Genomic DNA, 14,255 nt, shown 5'->3' with positions numbered 1-14,255 from the left:
TTTAGCACAAATATGTTTCATTTATTTTTGTCAACTATTGGGGGCTAAGGGGGGCACTGCCCCCCTAGATTTTTCTTGTGCCTCCACTCAGTCGGAAGGACCCCAACCACAAAAAAGCAAAGGTCTCATCCTACTACCAGCCCTTTTGTCAACCTAATTGCTTAATGTTAGATGATATTTAATTCTGCAAAAAAATCTTTATTTAAAATGGGTTGAAATCTTATTGTTAAATATTTCAAAATCTTTTATTTAAAAAGCTTCAATGTAGTTAGCTACTTTTTGGTAGTAACTTGTAGTGTAGCTAAATACTTTGTTAACTCAGTATCTTGACTTTATCTTGCAGCTGGTGCAGCTACTGTTTCAATGTAGCTTCCCAAAAAATTTTAATTACACAATTTAGCTATAACTGACTAACATACTGTACTTTACTGTATATTGTACATGGCATGACTGAACTCCAATGGTTTTAAATCAATCTACAGGAGAGGCTTCAAGCTGATGAGGTGGTTCAAGCTTTGGAAAACCAGCACATGTGGGATCACAGCCTCCAGATAAACCCGAAAGACGAGTTATAGTCCATCAGCCAATTGGAAGAGAGCACAGGATTCATGTCAATGCCTATTTATTTAATGATCAGAATGATTTTATTTTTTTACGGTTTGATGTAAAGGTTTTTTATTTTGTTTTTGACCTTTGGAAAAACTATTATTATTATTATTATTATTATTATTATTTGTGCATAGTAAGACCTCAGTTTGAAATCTGGCTCACATTTTTGCTTGTTTTAGTGTGTTTGAAATAGCTTCTCATTTTATACCCTTAAAGTCAACGTGAAATCAAAATTCACAGTGTTTACTTTACCCTTATGTTGTGTTCCAACTTTTTTTATAACTATAGTTTATTTCATTCAGTTGGAATACAATTCCATGACTTTGTTCACTCAGGACATCTGAACACAAATTATAAGATAATTATAAAAATGTATTGGTTTTATTACACTGTGTTACACCTCTGGTGTTCCCAATCTAAAGTGACCAGCCATTAGAAAAGTATGGATTAGATTACAAAATACAGAAATATTAAGTGTTCAGGAACATCCCAGTCCTTTAGGTGATTTATGAATGTATGTTTACACACACAAAGTCCACGGACATGTGCTCGCACACAAAAAACACACACAGCGTGTGTTGAGCACCCTTTTGTGCATCGTCTTTCCATGGACACTCTTTGAAGAGTATTTCAAGATCTACATATATTATGTGTTTGGGCTCATTTGAATCGGGATAGTCTGCTGTAATTTACGTCATGTCATTGTCTATGTTATATGTATGTTTCAGGAAGTAATGAGGAAAAAAGTGACAAAAGACACTCCTGTTTATTATATTTAAGTGTGTCAGTGGGAACTTCATACACTAATACTCACTGCAATTTGGCCTTCGAGTGAAACAAATTTGCTCGTTGTATTTTACTAATTGAGACTTTCCAACAATATATAACATGGCTATCTTTTTCAATGTTTTTACCAACTCCGAATATAATTGTTGTGATAACAAATTGGCAACTTATGAGAACAAAATAGTGCTAGTTTGTCAGAAAAATGAAAAAGCGTAATTTAAGAATTGGTAGGATCAGCTTTGCATTGTAAAGTCCAGATGTTAAGCTTTAAAATGAAACCTAATTTGTTTAGATCAAGCAAGCCTTTAGTATTTTATCACATCATTTGAATTTTTTCTGCATGGAGTGCCCCCCACTAGTCTGGTATAAGCTCAGTTCAATGAATCCTTCTATCAATAACAAATACACATGTATAAAAAATATGTTCATAAAAAGGTACAAAACCAAATCATAATTACTAAAAAGAAGTTGACAAGATCTCAAAAGGTATTGGCACAAATGAACACAACACAAGGGTTAATACACATGTCTGGTCTTATTGTGCACAATTCATTAATGCACATTGTTTAAAAAAAATTATGTTTTTTCATAATCTTTCATCAAACTGAAATAACTTTCTCTGCCTCTGAAACGACTTTCCTTTTTGTCTGACATAAAATAGTGTTATTGCCAATTAGCCAAATAGCTACTGTTGTAGGTACTGCAATCTTTCTAAAATCTCTGCAATAGTTCATGCAGTAAATTTAATGCTTGTTTGAAATGCCCGATTTTCACAATCCAATCAATTCCCGCTGGATATATGAAGTCTATAATATTTTTCTATTTCACATTTAGAAATGCGTCACATTACGGAAATAAAATGGGCTGCGATTGCGTTTCATGTTGACTTTAAAAGAAACAGGGAACATTATTTTCATTGCTATTAAGGAAAATAGGATTTGGCAGTTTCATTTTATGAACAGAAACTTACCATTCGTAGCAGCAATAATCTTAATAGCTGTTTTAGAATTATTTGATACTCACGTTTGTTTAACTAGACATAATCCAAGTTACCCAAAGAAACAGACTATGAAAAATTAGGATTTGCACAGTTTTATATATATATATATATATATATATATATATATATATATATATATATATATACTGTACATTCTTTACATGTTTTTGCTTTTAATGTACTATAAAAAGAGCACTGTGATTTATTTCTGTGACACTGCGATGCTTTTAGATTATTCAATTTATCTCATGCCTCAAAACCATGGGACTAGATAACTGTTTACAAATGAGCTGACTCCGATCTATGGTGTGGTTTGATCATAGACAGCGACCGTATAATAGCAAGTGTCAGCAGAATTTGATATTAGGAACCTTTTTTAATAAAAGATTCTATTTGTTCCTGTTTCAAGGAATTTGAAATTAAATGTGGCATATAACTGTCCTTTCCTTTCAAATTAATTGACTTGTGTTGCATTTCTCTTTTGGACAGTTGCAATGTGCTTTGCACTGAGATGTATGGAAGAAAATAGATTGATAGGCTACTCATCTACAGTTGATTTTAAACGCCGGAGGTCTTGTTGAATTTTGAATAAGGAGGATGGCCACTTTTTGTCAGTGATATTTAAGTACATGAGTATTTAAGTATTCTTTTATGTAATGTAAAATGTTGTTTGCTATATGGATTTTAAATTAAAGACTGAAATATATCTATTCTATCTGTGTTCTTCAGTTTTTGTAGCCAGAAATAATTAAATATGTACTAACTACACTGTATTCTTTGTAATTGAGGAAACCAGGGTTAGTTGTCACACTTTTTAATTCCAGTGAATATTTCTCAGGGTAGCTTAATATTTGAAAGTCTATTTCTGCATAGCCACATACCTTAAAGTTTTGACTACAAAAAAAAAAGGTACTGAACATTTAAACTGTTATTGCAAAGGAAAACAGATCCAGATAATGTAACTCATGTTGACCTTTTGTGACAACATCAATAGCAGGACTCTGACACACTGTTTAAAACACTGGGGTAAGTTGTTCAAATGAAAGCTGTTATTGTACAATTGATCCATTTTAAATAAAAATATATAATTTTGCTAAATTTGATCCATTTTAATATGTATAATAAATAAAACTGATGAATTAAAATAACTTATTTGATAATTTAATAATAATTTCAGTCATACAAATATTTACAGTGGCTGGAAAAAGTATGTGAACTCTTTGGATTTAGCTGGTTTTCTGCATTTATTAGTCATAAAGTGAGATCTCAAGTATAGACAAACACAATGTGCTTCAAGTCTAGAAGTTGAAGATAAGAATCGTCTACTGTATTCACTCATTCCTCAAACCATTGCTATGATACAGTAACAGACGATTGCTGTATAATGATCAAGATCACAAAGACTAGTACAGAAAATACACATTATACCATTGCAAACAAAATGAGCGATGCTGGATTTGTAAAGAAAATGAGAGTATTATAATATGTGTTTCAGTTTCACATTCAGGTTGACTTCTAAACAGTGGTTTAGGATTGCCTTACAAGTTTAATGCCAAAACCACATTCGCTTTACATCACTATGCTCAGCAGGATGTGAGTTCCCTCATGGATATGGTGTCAAATCCTAACTGTATCAATCAAATGTATATCTTTCAAACTGAAAGTATCTCTGGTGTGTGCATGGTGTTTTTTGTGGCAGTGTATTCTCGTTTGTGTTAGAGAGACTGACCTGCTTTCGTTGTTCTTTTAAACTCTTGCGTGGTGCTTCAAAGTGACTCTTAAACATTTTCCACCCACTTAGAAAGAGCTAAGTGCATCATCTTATGTGTTCTACAATGCATTGTGTATTTAAATCATCTGCAAAAGAAAATAAAAAGTATTGGAAACTTTCTTAATTTGAACACTGCCAAGTGGACTTTGGCTTCAAGGCAACATTGTTCTTAGAAGTTCTGTTTTAAATGTGCCTCTGTCTGAGGGGCACAGAAGAATAACTGAGACTTATTCATAAGCATGACCACACAGGAACCTGTTTAAGTATCTCTGCCAGACTTCAAGTGCTTGTATCACCACAAACGAACGAGGAAGCTTAACACATTTGCATTTAAAGATTCAAGGTGCTGTTGTGCTCCTTTGTTCAGTTTTTTTTTTTAAACAGTTTGATGAAGTTGGATCTGAACTTGAGCTTTCTTCTCGTTTAGACAGTTTTTTCTTCTTCTATTGACTGCCAAAGCTCTTGTGTAATCAGAGCACCATCTGTGCCAAATCGAGGCATGGATCGACCATGTAATGAAATCTTTTTTCTGTTAATCGCAGGTAAGTGGGATAACACTCACACTATTTCGAAAGTTTTATCAATGTTGTTTGGAAATAATTTACATCACTTCAAGAAAGGCAAGTTGCAATTTTTGAGGTAAAAAAGGGATTTTACTCATTAAGTCAGGGTATGTTAAGAAAGCATTGTTTTTATTAAAACTAAGTAGTTCATGCTGATAATGGCACATAACTTTGTTTAACATACTAACATAAAATACGATACTGAGGTACTTCTACACAAGTAAATTCCTGTAGCTCAACTTGTAGAGCCTGAGGCAATCAGCGGTTAGCTCGTGGCTTCAGATATCAGGGAATCGCGTTAAAATTCACTTGGGAGCATCTGCGAAATGCTTAAATATAAAGTACAAGTTACCTTATTGGATGGTAGACAACAAAGTAACCTGCTTCAGTTGTACGTTTTAAAAGGCTTTTTGGCATAATTAAGTAGAGATATATTGTGCACATTTACTGTTTCGATTAAACTACGTAGCTAATGTTGACAATGCCAAAACATTATGGTTCACATAGTTTAGTAACATACTAGCATATATATATATATATATATATATATATATATATATATATATATATATATATATATATATATATATTCTACCAAACGTACCAATTACCTGCTTGGATAGTTAATACAAAGTAACTTATTTCGGTTGTACATTTGCAATTATATTATGAGAATGTATCGTTTTGAATAAAACTGAGTAAAGCATGTTGAAAATGGCACGTAACAATGTTTAACAAAGTTATATAAAAATACGGTAGGCCCTTACTAGTACTTACCAAAAGCAAAAATGTCCTGCTTGGATTGTAGATGCAAAGTAACTTGTTTAAAATGCTAATTAGGTATTTTTTATTCTAATATCAAACAAGGTTTCATAATCATTCATAACAAAGTCAATATTCCAATCAAACACGTATTGTGATAAATTATGTATTTGCTACTTGACAACTTGACGGCTGACTAGCAAAAAAGGACAGTTTTTTTTTTTATTGATTTATTCTTCTATGAAATACAATTTGCATTCTTTTTGTATGCTTCTTGTCCAATCTTTGTATCTTTTAGGTGCTTTGATTAGGAGTACATTTCAAAATCTCCATCTTCCACCAAAGTACATTAAAGTCTGTGAAGGGGACTCGGTCACCATCAACTGCACCATTCTGCCAGTTGACATGAAATACAAAGTGACCTGGCACTATTACCAAACATCAAATTACGACTGTGACTCAAACAACAAACTTAAAGGACAGCATAGAAATACCCTATACATTAATGACATCAGGACCAATGAAAGCGGATGGTACTCCTGCAAAGTTGTAATAGATATTCCTTATCTTAAAGAGCAGTGCAGTAATGGGACTCAAGTTATTGTTGGTAAGTATTGAAGGGATGAGTAAAAGGTGTGTATGCTACAGATTAATACAACACACGTCGTTTAATAAAGCAATCTGGCAAGGAATCTAATCAATAAATGTACTTTTAAGCTATATATGAAAACAACCAATTGAAAACTAAACAAAGCGACTACACAGCACCTGATTGGTAATAAAAAGCTAAACTTTGACTCCTCTCTTAAAAGAAAATTCTGGGTGCATTACAAGTTAAGCTCAATAGACAGCATTTATGGTATAATGTTGATAACCTCAAAAATAATTTCGACTTATTACTAATTTTCTTAAAAACATTCTCGAGGTTATGAGGTGCTTACTTGAGTGGGGCCAATTTTTTAAAGACAGAAATGTGAAGTTTACAATTTTATAAAAGCGCTTACATTCATTGTTCTATTAAAACTCATATGTTATTTGAACTGTAAAGTTATTTAAATCATCAATAATACATATTTGAGCATTTACGGATTGGCCCCATTCACTTCCATTGTAAGTGTCTCACTGTACACCAGATTTAAGCTTTATTTTTTACAGAAAAAGAGGAACTAGTCAAAATAAATTTAGGTGGTAATCAATATTATGCCACAAATGTTGTCGACTGAGCTTAGCTTTTATTGAACCTGGAATATTCCTTTAAATAAAATATCAATATGGTTTGCTTCTTCTACAGATGCCAACATCACCAGCACCCAGGAAAATCAGAATGACACTCAGAATTGGAATCAGAATACCACAAATGTACACAATACTTGCTTGTTTAATGGTAAATCTTTATCTAATTAATATTCTTTGTTTTTTATTTGTTTGTTTTTTATTTAAAGAAATATTCCGGGTTCAACGCAAGTGAGCTCAGTCGACAGCATTTGTGGCATAATACTGATTACCACAAAAATGTTATTTGACCCATCCCTCCTTTTCTTTAAAAAAAGGAAAATCTAGGTTCCAATGAGGCATTTACAGTAGAAGTGAATGGGGCCAATTTTTTAAGGGTTTAATGCAGAAATGTGAAGCTTACAATTTTATAAAAACTCTTAAATGAATTCTTCTGTTAAAACTCATGTAAGCTGTAAAGTTGTTTAAATTGTAATTTTTACAGTCGTTTTTTGCTTTAAGCTTTGTTCACATTACATTGTCATGACAACAAAGTTATAAAATTAGCTATATCTTAACACAGAAAAGGTTAGTGATTTCATCACACTAAAATCATGTTAATACGCATATTGTTTATATTTTGTGGCTATATTTTTTAAATAGTGAGTATTTTAACATTAAAAAATTGGCCCCCTTTCACTTCCGTTGTAAGTGTCTCACTGTAACCTCGATTTTTGCTTTTTTAAAGTAAAGGACGAACTAGTCAAAATAAAGTTTGGTGGTAATCAATATTATGCCACAAATGCTGTCGACTGAGCTTAACATGTATTGAACCTGGAATATTCCTTTAAATAAAATTGCTTGATTGTAGCAAAAACAGGCGAGATTGATATCTAAACGTACAATTTTGGACAAAGTGGCTCATCAACCATTTTTAGCTCCTCTTTCAGCATCTTTAGCCAGAGAATTTTTCAACCCAGCATTTTTCATGATCCTTTTATTTGATCAACTTTTATTTAAAAAGGCTGTTACAGTTTTAGCAATTTCAATATGGTTTGCTTCTTCTACAGATGCCAACATCACCAGCACCCAGGAAAATCAGAATGACACTCAGAATTGGAATCAGAATACCACAAATTTACACAAAACTTGCTTGTTTAATTGTAAATCTTTATCTATTTAACATTCTAGGTTTTTTATTTGTTTGTTTTTTATTTAAAGGAATATTCTGGGTTCAACACAAGTGAGCTCAGTCGACAGCATTTGTGGCATAATACTGATTACCACAAATTACATTTTACTCATCCCTCATTTTCTTAAAAAAAAAAAAAAGGAGCAAAAATCGAAGTTACAGTGAGTCACTGACAATAGAAGTCAATGGGGCCAATTCTTGTAGGATTTAAAGGCAGAAATGTGAAGCTTATAATTTTATAAAAGCACTTCCATTAATTATTCTCTTAAAACTCATGTATTACTTGAGCTGTAAAGTTGTTTACATTATAATTTTGACAGTAATTTTAGGGTTTGTAAACATTACATCGTCATGGCATCTAAGTTATAAAATTAGCTATTACTTTACACAAATAAGGTTAGTAAGTGATGTTATCGCCCTAAAATCATGTTAACACACTTGTTTATATATTATGGCTATACCTTTGGTCAAAATGGTCCCCATTCACTTCCATTGTACGTGTCTCACTGTAACCTCGATTTTGGCTTTTTTTTTTTAAGAAAAGGAGGGACAAGTTAAAATAGATTTTTGTGATAATCAACATTATGCCACAAATGCTGTTGACTGAGCTTAACTAGTATTGAACAGAATGAATATAATTACTATAACTATCTTTATTAACCGTTAAATATTCTGACATGTGTAAAGCAAGGATAGTTTTCCATGATAACTCATTATGAAAAGCGTTTAGCTCTTACTTTGAGTTCCAATTCAAATCCTTTAACGGTTTCATCATTTTCCTGCTTGATCTTAATTACTTATGGAGAGAAATGTTTTATCATGGTAACTGCTCATTGCAGGTTCCGATTTTAGTAAAGCTTTCTTCTTAAAGACAAAGTATAACACAGCTACGAGCATAAAATTCAGTCAAATGACACATGTACAACCTAACATGTTTTCTAATTGAAAGGCCAAAAATACATGCAAAGCAACAGCTGGTCTACAATAAAAAAAAATATTATAATAAAATTAGATTAATCAAATTTTTTATTTAGCCTTTGTCTGTAGAAAAGCCACAGTAATTTAAAATCATTTTACCACTGTCTGAGGTGACCAGTTTTCCACAACTTGCACACTGTGACATCTCCATCTTAAGACTCAGGAATCAGATCTTTGACTTGCATCTCTTACAAGCATTTGCTAAACAATGTCATGTAAATCCTGTTAATGGGATTTTGAATATAACACTGTAACCATAAGAGAAGCCATATACATCTGAAGAAATTACCTAACAAAGAATATTTTTTTGACCTTTTTTGTGTTACAGCTACAACCTCCCCAATTGGTTCTTTCCACCGGGGTGAATGGTGGATATGGTTGGCATTGGCAGTCGGATGCGTAGTACTAGTTGTGTTAATTGTTGTCATAAGGATTTTGACTGGCAGACCTAAAGGTGTGTTACTCAAATTACACTTAACAAAATCTATGCTCATTAGGTATTGGTGTCATTTATGGGTGGGATGAGTGGAGTATGTCCCCACCACTTTTTGCCTTGGTCAATTGTGTCCTCACCAGTTTTTTTATATTAGCTTTCATTAGTGGCATGTCTACAGGGGAAACATCTCCGTTTCATTTGTGTGTTATAATGATCAAACGTGCAATTTGTTATTTTTAATATTATGATGATTGCTCGTTGCGGATGTTATCAATGGCGTTAAGTGACAGCGGACGCGATGTTCTCTTGTGCAAACAGACACATAGTCTACTCCACTGTTCCGCAGCTCGCACCCCTTTCTAGTGCCATCGTGAAGCAAAATGCAAACAAATGGGTTGCCAAAACAAAAACATAACCACTAGAACAACCAGTCATGCTTCCTGTCTGTTCAGGACTGACAATGACAAATTAATTATGTGAAATACTTTGAGTGCTTAAATTGGTCAGCAAGAATGACTGTTTATCAAAACAGTAAAAGATTATTTGAAATAATCTGTGGATAATATATTTCATGTATTTCGTCATTTTGTGATGTCAACCCAGAGCTGGGGTCAAACAAAGTATTAGGATTTTGATCATTTTTTATTTTACTGCCCAATTTGGAATGCCCAGTTTCCACTGCTTAGTAGGTCCACTACTTGGTGCGGTTACTCACCTCAATCCGGGTGGTGGAGGACAAGTCTGAGACCATCAGTCCGCACATTTTATCACGTGGCTCATTGTGCATGACACCACGGAGACTCCCAGCATGTGGAGGCTCATGCTACTCTCTGTGATCCACACAGAACTTTCCACGTGCACAATTGAGAGTGAGAACCCCTAATCGTAACCACAAGCAGGTTACCACATGTGACTCTACCCTTCTTAGACTCATGTAAAGTCCTTTGTACAAACGGTCAGATTTTGCTTCCATTGAAGCACACAAGATGTTATCTCATGCTGGATAACATGGATTATCAAGTTTTGCATGAACGGGTGGAGTCCATACCAGCTCAAGGTCATGCTTTCTTTAAAACAAATGAAAATGTTATTTTCAAAGCTGTTGTAAAATGACTATTAAACCCACATGTGACCGCACATTCTATATTACAGGAATATTCAGGCTTCAATCCAAGTTAATCTCAATTGACAGCATTATATATATATATATAAGCATTACACACTAAAGCTGTTACACTAAAGCACTTACAAAGGAAGTGAATGGGGCCAGTCTATAAATATTAAAATACTCACAGTTTCAAACGTTTAGCCACAAGATGTAAACATTATACACATTAACATGATTTTAGTGTGATAAAATCAGGGATTTACTGGCATTAGGTCATTTCCCAGATTACAGGGTTTTCCTACGTTATGTCTTCATTGCAACAAAGTTGTAATATTGGATAAAACTGTACACAGATATGGTTAGTAAGGGATTTTATCACACTAAAATAATCTTGTGGCTATACTTTTGAAACAGTGCATATTATAATGTTTATCGCCTCATTCACTTCCATTTGTAATTGCGATTTTTGCTATTTAAAAATAAAATAAGCAACGAGTTGAAATTATTTTCTGTGGCACATATTTATGCATCAAATGTTGTCGATTGAGTTTAACTTGGATTGAACCCAGAACATTCCTTTATTGCTGTTTGTAATGAAAAAGACATGTATTACATTATTTAAAGATATGTATTAAATCATAAGTAATCATCTTAAGTGAGACTCCCCTAAGAAACGACAATTCCTTTCCAGGAAGAGTCTTTGCTCAGGGTCAGACATTTATTTCCTGGGCCTCCGAAAGAGCGCTGAATGAGTGTGGGTGGTGTGTGGTTCAGAGCGCTGAGAACTAGTTCTAGTTGACGAGGATTAAACTGCCTCTCAGTACTTGTGGTTAGACAAGAGAAGAGAGGTGCAGCGTGCACAGCAAAACTGTTTTCCTCCAACGACCCTCAGCGTGGCGTGTGCTTTGCAATGTTAACTATTTGATGTTACTCTTCAATGATCTGCAATGCTATTTGTTTCTAGAGACCATTTATGAGAACACCAAACCCCAGAAAGAGGGCTGCTGGACGTGTTCTTGGAATCGGACGGAGAGCTTCGAACTACCTGCATCCAAAAAAAACGAAACCATTAAACCACTGAGGAAATATGATTGTATTTCAACAAACAAAATCCGCAGACCATAGATATGCCATTTGAAAGTTTTGTATTCTTCAAACCTATTCAAAAATCCACACAATATCTTGTATATTTTCTTACTCGTAACATGTATTTAATGATGTAATGCAGCATTTCCCATAAAGCGAGAATCTGTATAATAAAGAGAGATCATAAAAAAAGTTTTTTTACGTAGTACTGCCCAGAAGAAGCTGCACACAAATTTTTATGAGATAGTTAATCCCAAAATAAAAATTCTGTCATAATTTACTCACTCTCATGTCATTCCAAATCCATATAAATTTATTTTATAGATGTTTTAATAAATATCTCGGTCAGTTTTGTTTTTTAAACAATGGCAGACGAAGTTAAAAAGGACCCAAAAGTATCATGAAAGTAGTCACACAGATACCTACCTTTTCCAGATATTTACCAGACTAATCAAGATTGCAGACGAAATGTTTAGTTTATTTCTGATTTTCATCAATTAATTCTTGAGAAAAACATAGCCATTGGTCAGTACAAAACTATGCAAATATAGTGCAGGAGTTATTGGGAAGTTTTCAAGTCTTTAGCCTTTGCTGCAAGCTTTCACATGCCTTTTCTGGTATTCTCACTTCTGCATGGCCTCTGACTGCTGACAATTGCTTTGACATGTTTTGATCTGTGACATGTTTCATTATTGTCCTAAAATATGGCATCCACTCACAGAATTAAACAGATTTAACCTTTTGATGTTTATTATTTTAGTACTAAACAATTCAAGTTCTTGCATGAACACGCAAGTCACTGTGTACGAGGATCTCTCATAGTTGTCATGAACATTGATATTTTCACAGAAAATTACGGAGTTTAGAACAACATTTCGGTAAATTATGACTGAATTTTCAAAATTGAGTGAACTACTACGGGTTCAATACAAGTTAAGCTCAGTTGACAGCATTTGTGGGATAATGTGATTACCACACAAAAAAAAAAATATTTAGACTCATCTGTCCTTTTGTAAAAAAATAAATAAAAAGTAGAAATCAAAGTTACATTGAGTCACTTCAAATGGAGGTGAATGGGGGGCAATTTTTGGAGGGTTTAAAGACAGAAATATGAAGCTTATAATTTTATAAAAGCACACATTAAGAATTCTGTTTACTTGTTTGAGCTGTAAAGTTGTTTAAATCATAATTTTTACTGTCCTTTAGAGTTTAGGGTTTGTTGACATTACATCATCATGGTAACGCAGTTGTAAAATTGGCTATAACATTTCACAAAAAAGGTTAGTAAGTGATTTTATAACAATAAATTCATTTTTACACGCATATTATTTATATTTTGTGGCTATACTTTTGAAATTATGAGTATTTTAATGTTTAAAGAAAATGAGGGGCAAGTTGAAATTTATATTTGTGGTAATCAATATTAATATTTAAATTAACTTGTATTGAACCCGTAATATTCCTTTAATACCAAACAAACTACAGGTTTAAGAAGAAACTATTGGGGAAACTGCTTACAGTTGTATTTATTATTATTGTTATTTAGTGTTTAATAAAGTATATTGCATACTAATCATGACTGAATCCTTATTGTTTGTGTTTTATTTTACATGTTTTATTTTAGCATTTGATTTGAATCATAATAATGTTTACTTGCATTGTGTAGTGAGGTAGAAAGTGATTTTTTACAATATTTAAAGGTCTCCTATTATACTCATATTGGCCAAATCACAGGTATTTCCTCTTAAATGTAGGCTATTTTGTGTGTACAACCTGTCTGGGGACTGCTTTTTACACAATGTGAACCTTAATTTTTATATAGATTAATATACAGAGGTTTCATTATGAACAAAGCACGCAATGTCTCAGTAAAATGTGTTATTTATTGCAATCAAATAAAATATAAATGTGAAAATAGCATGTCATAGCCCCACCCTCACTTCCGCCCTGGAGCTTCTGTCCTGAGACGGCTGGTGCTGCTGGTGTTGCTGGTGTGCGGGTTGACATCTCTGCTGTTGCTGATAGTGGCGAGTGAGACAGACATGTATCTTCTGACGGAGGCATGCATTGCAGCGACAGTGAGAGTTAAAAGCTAATCGGATCATGCTTTAGTGCTTTGTATTTGGGGCCAGGCAGGGCATGCATAATCCATATGTATTAGTGCAACTGCATGCAAATGCAATGTTCTCTTTGCTGAAAGTATTGCATGCACAAGTTTTGCATGCAACTACTATAAATCAGGACTTCAAATTTTTTATTTTTATTTTTTTTAAGGTCACATGATTTATTGAAATTAAGATAAACTTAAAGCAATCGAGACCACTGCTGGTGCTTCACAATATTTGATGCATTATTGTGAAGTTGATTATTATTTGACAACCCCCATAGTCATTGAACATTTGGAAATATCAGGAATTTGCAAATTGTGATATCCGACCTACTAAACGCATGGAAATAAATAAAATCTTACAAATACAGTGTATATTCTATAAATATGGAGAAGGCTACAACCGGGCTAAAGGTACACTACTACATTTGGGGTAAAAGGTTCCCAGGGGGTTATAGAGATATCTTGTAAATATAGGGACAATTCAGCAACATTTTTCAACTTGCGCAAATACTTTTGAGACAGCAAGATGCTTTTTTAAAATAACACATTAAGATAATACTTTTTCAAAATAACCGCTTTAGAAAGGGTTAATTGTTTCTGTTAATTACAATCACATTTGGCATTTCATAACATCTCAAGTGT

General features: G+C 33.3%; 2 protein-coding genes across 3 annotated transcripts in view; both read left to right on the top strand.

Annotated features, from left to right (window-relative positions):
* Positions 1 to 3,178, top strand: part of LOC127641504 (prolyl 3-hydroxylase 2-like) — a 73,752-nt gene extending 70,574 nt beyond the window's left edge. The window contains exon 15 of the mRNA XM_052124544.1: positions 483 to 3,178. Coding sequence (XP_051980504.1) covers positions 483 to 575 — 93 coding nt within the window. The 3' untranslated portion in view covers positions 576 to 3,178. The remainder of the gene's footprint in view (positions 1 to 482) is intronic.
* A 1,208-nt stretch (positions 3,179 to 4,386) lies between these two features.
* LOC127641411 (uncharacterized) lies at positions 4,387 to 13,004 on the top strand. 2 transcript variants are annotated; one of them, XM_052124413.1, is made up of 6 exons: positions 4,387 to 4,509; positions 4,594 to 4,708; positions 5,790 to 6,098; positions 6,783 to 6,875; positions 9,202 to 9,327; positions 11,382 to 13,004. In XM_052124413.1, the coding sequence occupies exons 2-6, from the start codon at positions 4,666 to 4,668 to the stop codon at positions 11,540 to 11,542; spliced, it is 732 nt and encodes a 243-aa protein (XP_051980373.1). In that variant the 5' UTR covers positions 4,387 to 4,509; positions 4,594 to 4,665; the 3' UTR covers positions 11,543 to 13,004. The 2 variants fall into 2 exon arrangements, with proteins under 2 accessions (XP_051980373.1, XP_051980374.1); XM_052124414.1 differs by having other exon boundaries at positions 4,459 to 4,509; positions 4,598 to 4,708.
* The last annotated feature ends 1,251 nt before the right edge of the window (positions 13,005 to 14,255 follow it).

The sequence above is a fragment of the Xyrauchen texanus genome, chromosome 50, assembly GCF_025860055.1.
Source record: "Xyrauchen texanus isolate HMW12.3.18 chromosome 50, RBS_HiC_50CHRs, whole genome shotgun sequence".
NCBI lineage: Eukaryota > Metazoa > Chordata > Actinopteri > Cypriniformes > Catostomidae > Xyrauchen > Xyrauchen texanus.
This window is presented reverse-complemented; position numbering and strand designations above follow the sequence as displayed.